The 12,860-nt window shown below is 41.4% G+C and overlaps 1 protein-coding gene across 3 annotated transcripts in view; it reads left to right on the forward strand.

The window, feature by feature from the left end:
* The first annotated feature begins 422 nt into the window (after nucleotides 1–422).
* taf4b (TAF4B RNA polymerase II, TATA box binding protein (TBP)-associated factor) overlaps nucleotides 423–12,860 on the forward strand; it is a 35,120-nt gene continuing 22,682 nt past the window's right edge. Inside the window, exons 1-9 of one of the 3 annotated variants that reach the window (XM_073476967.1) lie at nucleotides 423–866; nucleotides 3,120–3,602; nucleotides 4,798–4,919; nucleotides 5,007–5,114; nucleotides 5,842–5,970; nucleotides 9,606–9,728; nucleotides 10,956–11,045; nucleotides 11,790–11,921; nucleotides 12,619–12,721. In XM_073476967.1, the coding sequence (XP_073333068.1) occupies nucleotides 3,128–3,602; nucleotides 4,798–4,919; nucleotides 5,007–5,114; nucleotides 5,842–5,970; nucleotides 9,606–9,728; nucleotides 10,956–11,045; nucleotides 11,790–11,921; nucleotides 12,619–12,721 (1,282 nt within the window). In that variant the 5' untranslated portion in view covers nucleotides 423–866; nucleotides 3,120–3,127. The other 2 variants (XM_073476969.1, XM_073476968.1) reach the window with 2 other exon arrangements.

A 12,860-nucleotide genomic window follows, 5' to 3' on the forward strand; every position in this document is an offset into this window, starting at 1 on the left:
TGTCACACATAACACTAAAAACAGATCATTCATGTATCACAGGAAGCATCAAACGTCTGAACAATAAAACTGAATTTTAAACATAACTTCTCACTGTGGAGCTTTTTGATTAAACTATGTTCTCCACTCTTGATAAGGTTAGGTCATGTCACACACAGCACGAACAGCAGATCATGCATTGTTTGACAGGAGGCGTTCTTTATCTTCAAAACACACGTTACATTTAATATACTTAACAAATGTTTTCCTTTTGCATCCCACTGTCCTGCACCTTGATGCATGTACTGCCGCCACCATCTTTGGCAAATGGAGAGCACCTTATGTTTGACATTGGGTAAAGGCTAATCATGTGGTCGCACTAATCAACACCTGCCCACACCTCGTAAGCGTCACAGTCCAGCACCAGACTATTGAGGCTGACAAGCACCAATGATTTCAGTCCTGTTGCATTTGGTTTCCCCGGGACAAACTGCCATGGACAACGGCCTGTGAAGGAAATCAAATGCTCGTCCAAACCAGCCTTCCCTGATTTCGGTAGACTGAGGCACCCTAAGAGTGCTCTAACTTTACAGAAGGCATCATTCTTTTTCTCCCCATCAAGATCATTTGTGACTTTGATGGACTGCCTGATGTCAAAGAATCTGTCATGAGTCATTGGATTGGCTATAACTGAGACCGTTGTCTTCGCTGCCCAGTATATCTAAATCCATCTGGAGGCGAACACCTCCGATTGGCTTGTGTACATTTTCTCAAAAACCTGCTTATCTACCGTTCATCGCAATCAAAATGTTTTTTTCCAGCCGTAGCGCCCATCTTTACTTTGTACCACAAACGCAGCACTGATCCAGGATCAACCACAGCAGCAGGTGAGCCGTGACTTTGCTCTTCTCTCCCACAGTTTACTCGGTGATGTGAGTCTTGATGGACGGGTAACTTTAACGTCAGTCATTTCAACAAACTACGCATAACGACAGTTTAACTAGAAAAGTTTATTCTGGATAAAATAATACCAAGCTCCGTTCAAAAATCTGCCATATAAACCAAACGCACAGCCAATGTAAATGTTAATTTTGTCTTTGAATGATGATAATTAAGTTAAACTATGTGGTCTTGTCTGAAGCAGAAACACTAGTTAACGTTCGTAAATTAGCTAGCAAACATTCCGGTGAGCACAAACCGCGATTTCAAGGTAGATTGCTAGTTTGTGGTTTCTGGTCTGAATGTGCAGGAGCCATTTTCTTTTCGCCGTCGTTTCACCCGTCAGCAATTTGGTTACAACATCAACATGTGACAACCCACACATTTGTGTGATTAACTTGACAACTTGTTCGTTTTTAGGTTGAAAGACAGAGGATAGTGATTAATGTGAGTGTTTCTCTGAAATCATACTGCGCTGGCAGGTGAAATGTGGTTTACACAACAACGTCATTTCAATGCATTTAATTTTTCATACAAGATGTCAGTAATCCTGAACTGAACCGTGAGCTGCCAGGAAGAAGCTTCAGCGACATCGTAATAGAAACAGTTTCATACATTTACGTATAGTAAGACATTGCACTTACCATGCAGCTTCTTGTGGGCCAGCTTCATCAGCTGCACAGAACCGCCAACATTTACCTTCATTAAGAGAGTTCATTACTGAGAGTTCATACCTGAGCGTTCATTACTGAGCGTTCGTTACCTGAGCGTTCATTACTGAGCGTTCGTTACCTGAGCGTTCATTACTGAGCGTTCGTTACTGAGCGTTCGTTACCTGAGCGTTCATTACTGAGCGTTCATTAGCTGAGCGTTCATTAGCTGAGCGTTCATTACTGAGCGTTCATTAGCTGAGCGTTCATTACTGAGCGTTCATTACTGAGCGTTCATTAGCTGAGCGTTCATTAGCTGAGCGTTCATTACTGAGCGTTCATTAGCTGAGCGTTCATTACTGAGCGTTCATTACTGAGCGTTCATTAGCTGAGCGTTCATAGCTGAGCGTTCATTACTGAGCGTTCATTAGCTGAGCGTTCATAGCTGAGCGTTCATTACTGAGCGTTCATTAGCTGAGCGTTCATAGCTGAGCGTTCATTAGCTGAGCCTTCATTAGCTGAGCCTTCATTAGCTGAGCGTTCATTACTGACCGTTCATACCTGAGCGTTCATTAGCTGAGCGTTCATTACTGACCGTTCATACCTGAGCGTTCATTACTAAGCGTTCATTACTGACCGTTCATACCTGAGCGTTCATTACTGACCGTTCATACCTGAGCGTTCATTACTGAGCTTTCATTACTAAGCGTTCATTACTGACCGTTCATACCTGAGCGTTCATTACTAAGCGTTCATTACTGACCGTTCATACCTGACCGTTCATACCTGAGCGTTCATTACTAAGCGTTCATTACTGACCGTTCATACCTGAGCGTTCATTACTGAGCGTTCATACCTGAGCGTTCATTACTGAGCGTTCATACCTGAGCGTTCATTACTGAGCTTTCATCGTTGCTGCGGTGGCTAATTAAATGTCCTGCCTGTTCGCATTGTTAGGTCTGGTCGCGTCCATGTCATTCTACCAATTGTTTTTAAAACAACTTGTATTATTCATATGTGCAAATATGAATGTATCGTCATCTTGGAGCCTGACTAACAGAACCACATTCAAAATGTTCAGCTCAGAGCCAGCATTGCGAATCCCACTGAAATATGGTCTTAATGTGAATGTTTAATTAACGTCTTCAAATAGTCGTTGAACCAGCTTTCACTTTTGAACCAGTTGTGAACGTCTTTTCAACCTATAAATGCTCACTGCGATTGCTTGCATGCACCAAACAAGACAAACAGAAGTCAAGTTTAAATATGGTTTAATCTTTTGGCTAGCTAACTTAAACATGTAACTAGCTAGTCTTTCAATAACACATAGGTGACCTTGGCTGATAAAAGTGCATAGTTAAAGTGGTTAAATTGTTGGCGCTAGTCCCCCAGAACATGGCCTCTGACTTTGTGTTTTAAATGATTTTTTTTTTTTTTTCCAATCATAGCTTAGGTTAATTTAGCATAACATAATTTAGAGCATTCGGAAGACAAACAGATTCTTTCTTTTGTGTTTTATTATAAATAAAGTCACACTGTTCTTCCACTTAGAAATAATTATGGCCACAGATAAAGTGGCTATTGAAGCCCAGAAGCTGGAATCCTGTGGGGCAGCTGGATATGGAGACACCCCTATTCAAGTCAAGATTTTACAGGTTCCAGCCAAATGTGGGCCCATCACTGCTGTGCAACACCCACCTGCTACTGGATGTGTCAAAAAAGCTAACTCTGTCTCTGCACCACCTAAAGTCATCCCCACCAGCCAGGGCCACCAACCTTCCTCCCCTACAATTAAAGCCCCAGCACTACAGACCGCCTCTCCTTCTGTCATGGTGATAGCAAAGGTGGCCAACGCAGGAGGAGTAAGCAGTAAAGGCCAACCACAGGCAAAAAAAACAGCTTTGAGCCAGTTGGCTTCCATGAACCAGGCCACAACCCCAGGAAGGACGGTGGTGATAACTGTACCGAGGGCAGCAGCTCAGCAGACAGTCACTGTTGCTCCTCAGCTCCCAGCCAATATCCAGATACCAGCAGGTGAGCAGGATGCCACTGTTAAGTGGTCCATTGTCCTGATAGGTGACATTGTCATTTCTATTCATATAACTTGCACAGCTTTGGCCACTGTAACATCTTGAATTCATTTTTACTGTATGCTGTTCTGTTTTTCTGTTTAAATGTGTCCCACAAGCTGTGTCTGTACTTCGTTTGGTCCATGATTTACACATAGGCCCTGTTCAGACCTGGACATCCATCCTGAGTGATCTGATCACTAGTAGAGTAAGCCCCCAAGAACACATTTGAGATGTGATCGCTCAGACCGCATTCGGAGGTGGTCTGGGCCACATGTGACCACACTCTCTTAGCAGTGTGTTGGCCACATTGCAGGAACGCCTACTCAACTGACGTCCTCCAAAAACAACAAGAAGAAGAATAGGCAGGCAGGCAGAATGAATTGACCACTGTCTAATTTCCATGTGGTTCACTGCAATCTTAATTTCTTGTTTGGGCTCCTAACCTGCCAATATTACCACACACACTGTTTCTTTCAACTAACCATTGAACTAGTAACTGCAATGAATCTGGGGAGATTCCCTTTTCAATGAGGAGAAATTAACAAACTTTGCAAATTGGTGACAGCAAATTCAAAATCATTGGCGCCTTCTTGTAAATTTGGCATTAAATGCAATACCTTAAGTTGTCTCTTTCCTTGTAAAAAGTGTCAGTTTGTGAACACGTTTAATTTAAAAAACATTAACCAATATAGGGAACTTCTTTGACGCCCATGGAGAAAGTCCCCAGGACCCCCTTAAAACAATCCCTGAATTTTGTCAGTTGTTGAATTAGGAGAAACCATAAACACTTTTTTGGGGCCTTCTGGTAAATTTGCCAAATGTTATACATTAAGTTATTTCATTCTTTTTGTAAAGAGACATAGTGTCTGTTTGTCCCAGTGATGTTTGTATTTATAGGCATATAGAGAATGCAAGTGAGCTCTCATCACAAAGTGGACACTTGAGATGCATGTAGAGACGCATCATAATGCCAGGTGTGAACTGATGGACTCAGAGCTGTCCACTTGTGATCTGATAACTTAGGACAGATATTAATTCCAGGTATGAAGAGGCTCATACATACAGTTTACTTTACCCAGCACTCTTGCTTTTATGGACAAATTATCAATTATCAATCAAGTACAATTGTAAAAGATTTCTGACTCTATTTCTGGCAGGTATGATGTTGATTCGCAGTGACAATGGTCAGCTGATGCTGGTGTCCCAGCAGGCTATGGCACAGGCTCAACAGGGACCAAGGGATGTCAGTGGTCAAGTTCCCAGAATACTGGCCCCACAGGTGTGTGTGTGTGTGTGTGTGTGTGTGTGTGTGTGTGTGTGTGTGTGTGTGTGTGTGTTCTAATCAGATATCATGTCTGGAATTTAGGTATCAGCAGCAGCTGGAAATAAAAGTAATGAGAAGGTGACAGTGATCAGGATGGCAGCTCCTCATGGTTTCCAACCAGCACCAGTTCAGAAGACAGCTGTGGTGAAGGTACAAGAGCTGGTTTACACTTAAAAATCCCTGATGGTAGGTCATGTAGTGTTCCTGCAAATGACCTCACCTGTCATAAATAATGATAATGCATACTGTCATGAATAAACATATTTATGAACCTGCTGTAAAATTGATACTATGGTAATTTATTTTTAATAAGGAACTGCCAAAGTACATGGAGTAACACAACATATTTTTGTTGCAACCCCCTTTTCTGATTATTGGCACATTTTACCACAGTACTGGATAGCTAGATGACTAATAGATAATGATACTAATAGCTGATACCTTGCTTGAGCAGTTTCAAGGTTAGCAGAGGTTAGTCTCATAGGTTTGAATTCACACAGGTGTAGTCATTATCACACAATCCTGTTGCTTGTCCACATTGTTCCCACCATAAATGACCAGGACCATAGTTCACTTTGACCTGGACTGAAACCCTCTTATTAATGGGGTCTGGCTGCAGTAGTTTGACTACTGCCAGAATCAAAATGCCACCAGTATAACTTCTCTTTGATCAGATGCAAAGATGCATAAGAGTTTAAGGGCAGTAACCCAATTACAATCTTTGCTGTGAGTTTGTCTCCTGCTGCTCCCCACAACCACATCCCACTTTAGCAGGTCTTGTTTGTGTCACCAATACATGCATGTCTGTTGACTTAACATTGATCAGTTTTATTTGTGCTTATTACTGCCATAAGTTATATATTGTGTTTTTCTTCAGGTGATTGGTGTAGCTCCCAAACCAGCAGTAGTCCAGAACCCCAGTGCTGTGTGTGAGCAGGGGAGCCAGCCTCGCATGAAGGCGGTCATCACAGGAACCAAAATAGAGCCACCAGCCACTTTGAGTCAGGTGAATCCAGCTTGTCCCACTTTTAACCTGCATCCAGTTTGAATTTCACTTGACTAAGACAACCAATTTCACTGTGAAACTGGAAAACATGGAGGTACTCGACAAACAGCCCCATCATCACCTATGCAGGTAGCATTTATAATGTTGTGTTGTCATTACAGAAACAAGGTTCAAGGTCATTTATTTGCCGTTGTACAAAACAGGGTCGCATAATGAAATAGTATGAAAAGTTTGTGACCTGCTTCATGCTACACAATCATGGAACATATATAGTTATTTATATACATAGCAGCAATAAGATGATGATTATGGTATGGTCATAATCTTCACATTAAAAGTTTGACAGCAGGGAAAACCTGCTATCAACTTTGACTGAGTCCCATTTGTGCATTTAATTTTCCTGCAACCAGACAATAGCCAGGTTCAGCCTTAAATCCAAGATGGATTAGCATGACTCCCACCCTGGACCTTTTCCCTCTCCTCCATGGGTCTGGCTGGTCAGTTTGGATGGTTGAAAGATGCTGTGGCCAGTAGTCGTCTCAATGTTCACTGCCATTCATCTAAGAGAGACTTCCCTCTCAAATGCTGATGAATGTATTTTGTCATAGGTTATACCTACAATACATGGAAAATTTTAAGAGTTCATGTTCAGTTTGCTGACCATGGAAGGCCATGAAAGTTCTTTTTTTATGGTTAGTTAAAGCAACATTATGTAGATGATTGGCATTCACTGTCATAAATACAAATCCCAGGTCTGTATCAATTTGTCAGATGTATTGTAGGTGCTAACTTCAATCAAAACTTATCACATCAAATCAATGTTATGTCTTGAAAACTTGTCTTGAAGTAAACAACTATGTACGCTGTGAAGAGTGACAAGAGAACAACGAGGAGTCTTTTGGTGTCTGTGTTGCCATTGCCAACTTAACTACTTGAACACCAAGCATATTGTGTGCAACGCTTGCCATGTTATTACCACAAGCTCACAAGTTTTATTTAAGGCAGCAGTTACCATACCACACTGTCTGTGGTCCAAATAATAAATTTACCCAGTATGCTTGGTTAATTATGGATTTGAATTGCAGCTGTGTAAAAACTGGTGGAGTCCCATAGTTTGAACACTTCTTGGATGGAGGAAGGAGTAATTACTATTCATGTTGACTATCATCACCAGCTAAAGAAAACTACAGGAGAAAGCTGGAGTGGAAACTTCAGCAGAACAACACGAGAAAGATCTGGAGAGGAATGAGGACCATCACTGGATTCAGGTCAGCTGGCAATAGAGGAGTTGAAAGCAGTGTGGACCGGGCCAACATACTCAATTTGTTTTTTAACAGATTTGATACCGAGGCCCCTGCACCCCTCTGCTAACACCACCATCAATCCTACTGCTGTTTGCCGACGGCCACCTTCTCCACCCCCTCCTCCTCCTTACAGCCTTTCACCCTCCTGTGAGATCCCTCCCCACTCCTCCTCCCCTGGTCTCCAAACCCGCTACACACTACAACCAATTGACTCTACACCTCCCCTCCCCTACCTGCCACCTCTACAGTGAACATCACAGCTGATCACGAGACTCCACTTGGGCAAGGCTACGGGTCCTGATGGTGTCAGCCCCAAGGTGCTCAAAGCCTGTGCCCCCCAGCTATGTGGAGTACTTTACCATGTCTTCAGCATGAGCCTGAGTCTACAGAGGGTCCCTGTGATGTGGAAGACGTCCTGCCTTGTCCCTGTGCAGAAGACGACGCGTCCCTGTGGCTACAAGGACTACAGACCTGTGGCTCTGACCTCCCACATCATGAAGACCCTGGAGAGACTCGTCTTGAAACAGCTCCGGCCCTTGGTCAAAGCACTTTTGGACCCCCTACAGTTCACCTATCAGCCCAAACTTGGAGTTGAGGATGCCATCATCTACCTGCTCAACCGTGTCTACGCCCACCTGGACAAACCAGCGAGCACTGTGAGAGTCATGTTTTTTTACTTCTCCAGTGCATTCAACACCATCCATCTGGCTCTACTGGGTGAGAAGCTGAGACAATGCAGGTGGATTTCACCCTTGTGACCTGGATTATTGACTATCTGACTGGCAGACCACAGTATGTGTGCTTACAACACTGTGTATCAGATAGAGCGGTCAGCAACACCGAGGCCCCACAGGGGACTGTCCTCTCTCCCTTCCTCTTCACCCTCTACACCACAGACTTCAACTACTGCACAGAGACCTGTCCTCTCCAGAAGTTCTTGGATGACTCAGCAATAGTTGGATGTATCAGTGAAGGTGCTGAGGATGAGTACAGGATTACTGTGGACAACTTTGTCACATGGTGTGAGCGGAACCATCTACAGCTCAATGTGACAAAGACCAAGGAACTGGTTGTGGACCTGAGGAGGACCAAGGTGCCGTTGACCTCTGTTTCCATCCAGGGGGTCAGTGTGGACATTGTGGAGGATTATAAGTATCTGGGAGTCCACATTGATAATAAACTGGACTGGGCTAAGAACACAAATGCCCTCTACAGGAAGGGGCAGAGTCATCTCTATTTTCTGAGACGATTGAGGTCTTTCAACATCTGCCAGACTATGCTCAGGATGTTTTATCAGTCTGTGGTGGCCAGTGCTATACTCTATGCTGCTGTGTGCTGGGGCAGCAGGCTGAGGGTAGCAGACGCCACAAGACTGAACAGACTGATCCGCAAGGCCAGTGATGTTGTGGGACTGGAGCTGGACTCTGACGGTGATGTCAGAGAGGAGGATGCTGTCCAAGTTACATGTCATCTTGGACAATGGCTCTCATCCACTCCATGACTTTGTGGTCAGCCATAGAAGTACATCCAGCACTAGACTGATCCCACCAAGATGCACCACAGAGCGCCACAGGAAATCATTCCTGCCTGTGGCCATCAAACTGTTCAACTCCTCGCTGTCAGACACTCTGAGTCAATAAGAGGACTCTGGATGCTTTGTTTCTCTCTAATGTGCAATAATTAAGATAGATAATGTGCAATAACCCATATTTCAACTGTAGCATTATTTATTACACTGTATATGTAGATATATTTCTAGTAGAATGTACATTTCTCATATTTTTATTCTATATTTATTATTCTTGCTTATATATAGTTTTTATTTTTCTGCATATTTCTAAGACTTTGAATAGGAGCAGCTGTAACGCAAGCAATTTCCCCTCGATATCAATAAAGTATTTCTGATTCTGATTCTTCTCTGTATGTTTTACTACTTATTCTGTACACTTTTGTCTAAAGATCTTATTTTGATCTTCCAATACATTTTCTGTGTTTGACATGTAGTCTTGATTTGTAGTTTTCCTTTCACTATTGCATCATTTTGCCACAACTGATGCATCAGTGATTTCAGCAGTGACCACCGTTTCATTATAGAGTCAGCCACTAGTTTATGTCTGAATAAGCTGCATCTTACTTTTAATACAATTCTGACAATCAGCAAGTTTTTTGTGTCAGATAAACACTTAAAGTTCTACAAGAATCCAGATAGTTGGTTCGTAAACACTGATGCATCAGTTGCAAATTAGCACCAGAGGGACAAGACTGGTTGTCACAAATTGACCAAGTTAACCTTTTATGAAGATAAGTTGTTGGCTGTCATTTCACCAACAGGAGACCCTGGAAAGTGTGAAGAAGTGCAAGAACTTCCTGGTGACTCTGATCAAGCTGGCATCTAGTGACTCCAGGTCTGCCACCATGGCGAACAATGTCAGAGGACTGGTCAGGAGTCTGCTGGTACGTCTTCCCTCTTCATCATCACAGGAGCTGCTTTCCGTCAGTGAAATAGTAAAAAGTGATATCTTCTGATGTCCAAAATACGTTAAAATATGCCAGTACAAGGTTTTAAAAGCACTACAATGACTTAATTGTTTTTAAACCTGCATTACAGATTTATTACTGTGCTTGTCTCCTGTGGATTAGAAGAGAACCTAGGACTACATGTATCATATCTACTCTTGTCAACAGAAATTTACGGAGCCCTGGAGGTGACATGGATGTTTTTTTTTAAACTCGCGTGTGCGACTTACTATCTCGCGCACGCAAGTTACTATCTCGCACGCACAAGATACATATAGATGAACGCATCTATATGAAATGGACTAAAAGAGCGGTCATGCCCTTACGAAAAAGAAGTTTATTCAAGTGTGCCATTAGTATACTTCTTTTAAACTAAAAATAAGAAAGTATGCTTTCAGTATACTTTTTATGTACTAATCAGAGATATACTTATATAGAAAGTTTAAGTATACTTGGCTTGTAGTTGTGCTGACTCTTATGATAGAGTAGCCTATTTAATACTTTTGCATGCATATTGGCTTCTTTCTGATCTTAGATGTACACCGTGTTATTACCCACACAGAAACAGATAAACATTTGACTGATTTTATTGACAATTCTTCCAAGTATGAGAGTATTGTAACAGACTTGATTCATACTGGCTGCTATTATAAGCCATTACCAGAATATGAATACATTTATATTTAAATATCATCACAAAACATCAAGTCTCTCATCTCATCACAAAAGGAGCAAGTCTCTCTATGTAATACATAAATCATTGGCTACAACATGACTCATGACCGCTCTTTTAGTCCATTTCCTATAGATGCGTTCATCTATATGTGTCTCGTGCGTGCGAGATAGTAACTCGCGTGCATGATATAAAAAAAACAAAACACATCCATGTCACCTCCAGGGCTCCATAGAATTTAACACTAACTTAAAAAAATCTTGCTAGCAAGTAGACCTAAAAGAATCCTTATTTAAAAGCTAGTAAATAGACCCTGAGATTGTTGGATCAAATCCCTGCTCCTCTTCTCATACTGTCCATATGTAGTTGCATAATGTTCATCAGGGTTTTTCAGTTTTAACTTCCCCGCTTTTGTTTTATTTTATTTTGGTAACACTAAAATGTATAAAATGTTCCTTTCCTAAATTATTTATACTTTTCTTATTCTGCAGGAGGAAAAGCTTGAAGCAGAGGAGTTTACAGAGAAGCTATATCATGAGTTGAAGTCAACTCCACAACCCTGCTTGGTTCCTTTCCTCAAGGTGATCAGAGACAAAACAACACATTATTGTGACCTCTTCGGGTGTCTGCAGGAAATTTTCAAGTCTGTGATTTTAAACTCAAGACCATAGACTTTAAAGTAGGGTAGTCCCGAGCCAATCCAAGGGATCAGTATCGAGGCTGATCTGAACATCTTTTAGTGGATCAGTGTTGAATAAAGTAAAGCCAAACAAAATCCGATCTGACCTTTACTGAACTTCACTGTTTAGTTCAAATCAGTCTGCTAGTGTTGCAGCATGCTGCTGTCTTTAATGAAGGCTGGGCCCTACACTGTGAGCATTTCACGACATATGTGAGTAAAAATTGTTGCGTAGAAGGCTGTGCCTGTTATTTATAATGTGTCAGATACATATTTAATAAGCATTTTTGTAAATTTAAGTACCTGATTGGCCTTAGCAGTGATAGATGTCCTGTATTTAAGGACTCTGATCAGGATCGAGGCCAACTGCTTGCTATATATTGTATTTTCACCAAGGCAAATTAATTTTAATCTGAACATACAGTAGTTTCTCATAGTTGGACATTGCTCAGCTCAACTGAATAACTTTCTCCTTTTAAATTTATCCTTTCCTTTAAATTTATCCTTTACAGACTGTTTTTACCAGAAGTCTTATCACTGTTTGGGCAAATAAAATGATTGAGTTGGAACTCCAGTTATTAGTGTTAGTATTATATACAAAAAAATGTCTTGTGATGTCTTTTTGCTCATCTTTTCTTCCTTGCAGAAAAGTCTTCCTGCAGTGCGTTGCCTTACTGCCGACCCCCAGTTTTTTATCCAACAGGCTTCAACCTCCACCCGCAACCACATCACTCTGTCTTCAACCATGAAGCAGTCCAATACTGACACCTGCAAGCAGGTAAGGAAATGTTGCCTGGTTGTCTAATGTGGTGAGCAGTTTTTATTTTTTATAGAAAAACATGTATTGTGAATATCACTGAACAGTGTTACTGTTACTATAATACTTGCAAAGCTGATTTTTTTTTTGTTTACTAGCTAGCAGCCGTCCTCTAAGCTGCGTTTGTTGGTGTATCTCAGCATATCTTGACATGTTACCTGCATCTGTTGATCGGTGGAATAATGTAAAACCATTGGCATGACTGATTTTCACGTCATTGTGTGTATATTCACTCATTCATCCTTATGCATTTGTGTGAGATAACAAAAAAAGTCTTGCAGCGCTGTATAGTGCCATTAAAAGTAAAATACTCCACAAGAAGCCTTGCAGTGCATGTAAACACACAACATGATGCAATCTGGAGTAATACATTTAAAATTGTATTAAACATCTTAATTACCTCTTCAAATATCCAGGGTTATTTTTGCATTTTGCCCTATTCCCTAATAACAATGATGTATGTCTTGGCAAAGGATTTAAGGATTTTAGATGTAAATGTGTTTAACAATGTTGTCAAAAAGGGTAAGATGTTGAAGTGAGATAGAAATTTAAAACTGCTTGTCATCTGCATTATGACTGATATACAGTAGATGGCATGTTTGGGACTGATATATGGCGTGTTTGGGACTGATGCATATTGATTGCCCTTAAAATGCAGGTTATCCAGCAGCCACGAGAAATGACTGTGAGACCTGGGTTGATGACACATAACAGACCTGTCTCTAAACACACAGAAGTCCAGTCAAGAAAACCCTTAACAGGTAAATGTTGTGAAAATTAGGGGTGGGAATCTTTCATCGTTCTATTTTGATTCTTGTGGTCACAATTTTATTGAGAATCAGTTATCAATTTTAAACCGATTCACGATTGAATACATTGAAAGGGGGGCACTATCTGTAG

Source organism: Pagrus major, chromosome 11 (assembly GCF_040436345.1).
Source record: "Pagrus major chromosome 11, Pma_NU_1.0".
Lineage (NCBI taxonomy): Eukaryota > Metazoa > Chordata > Actinopteri > Spariformes > Sparidae > Pagrus > Pagrus major.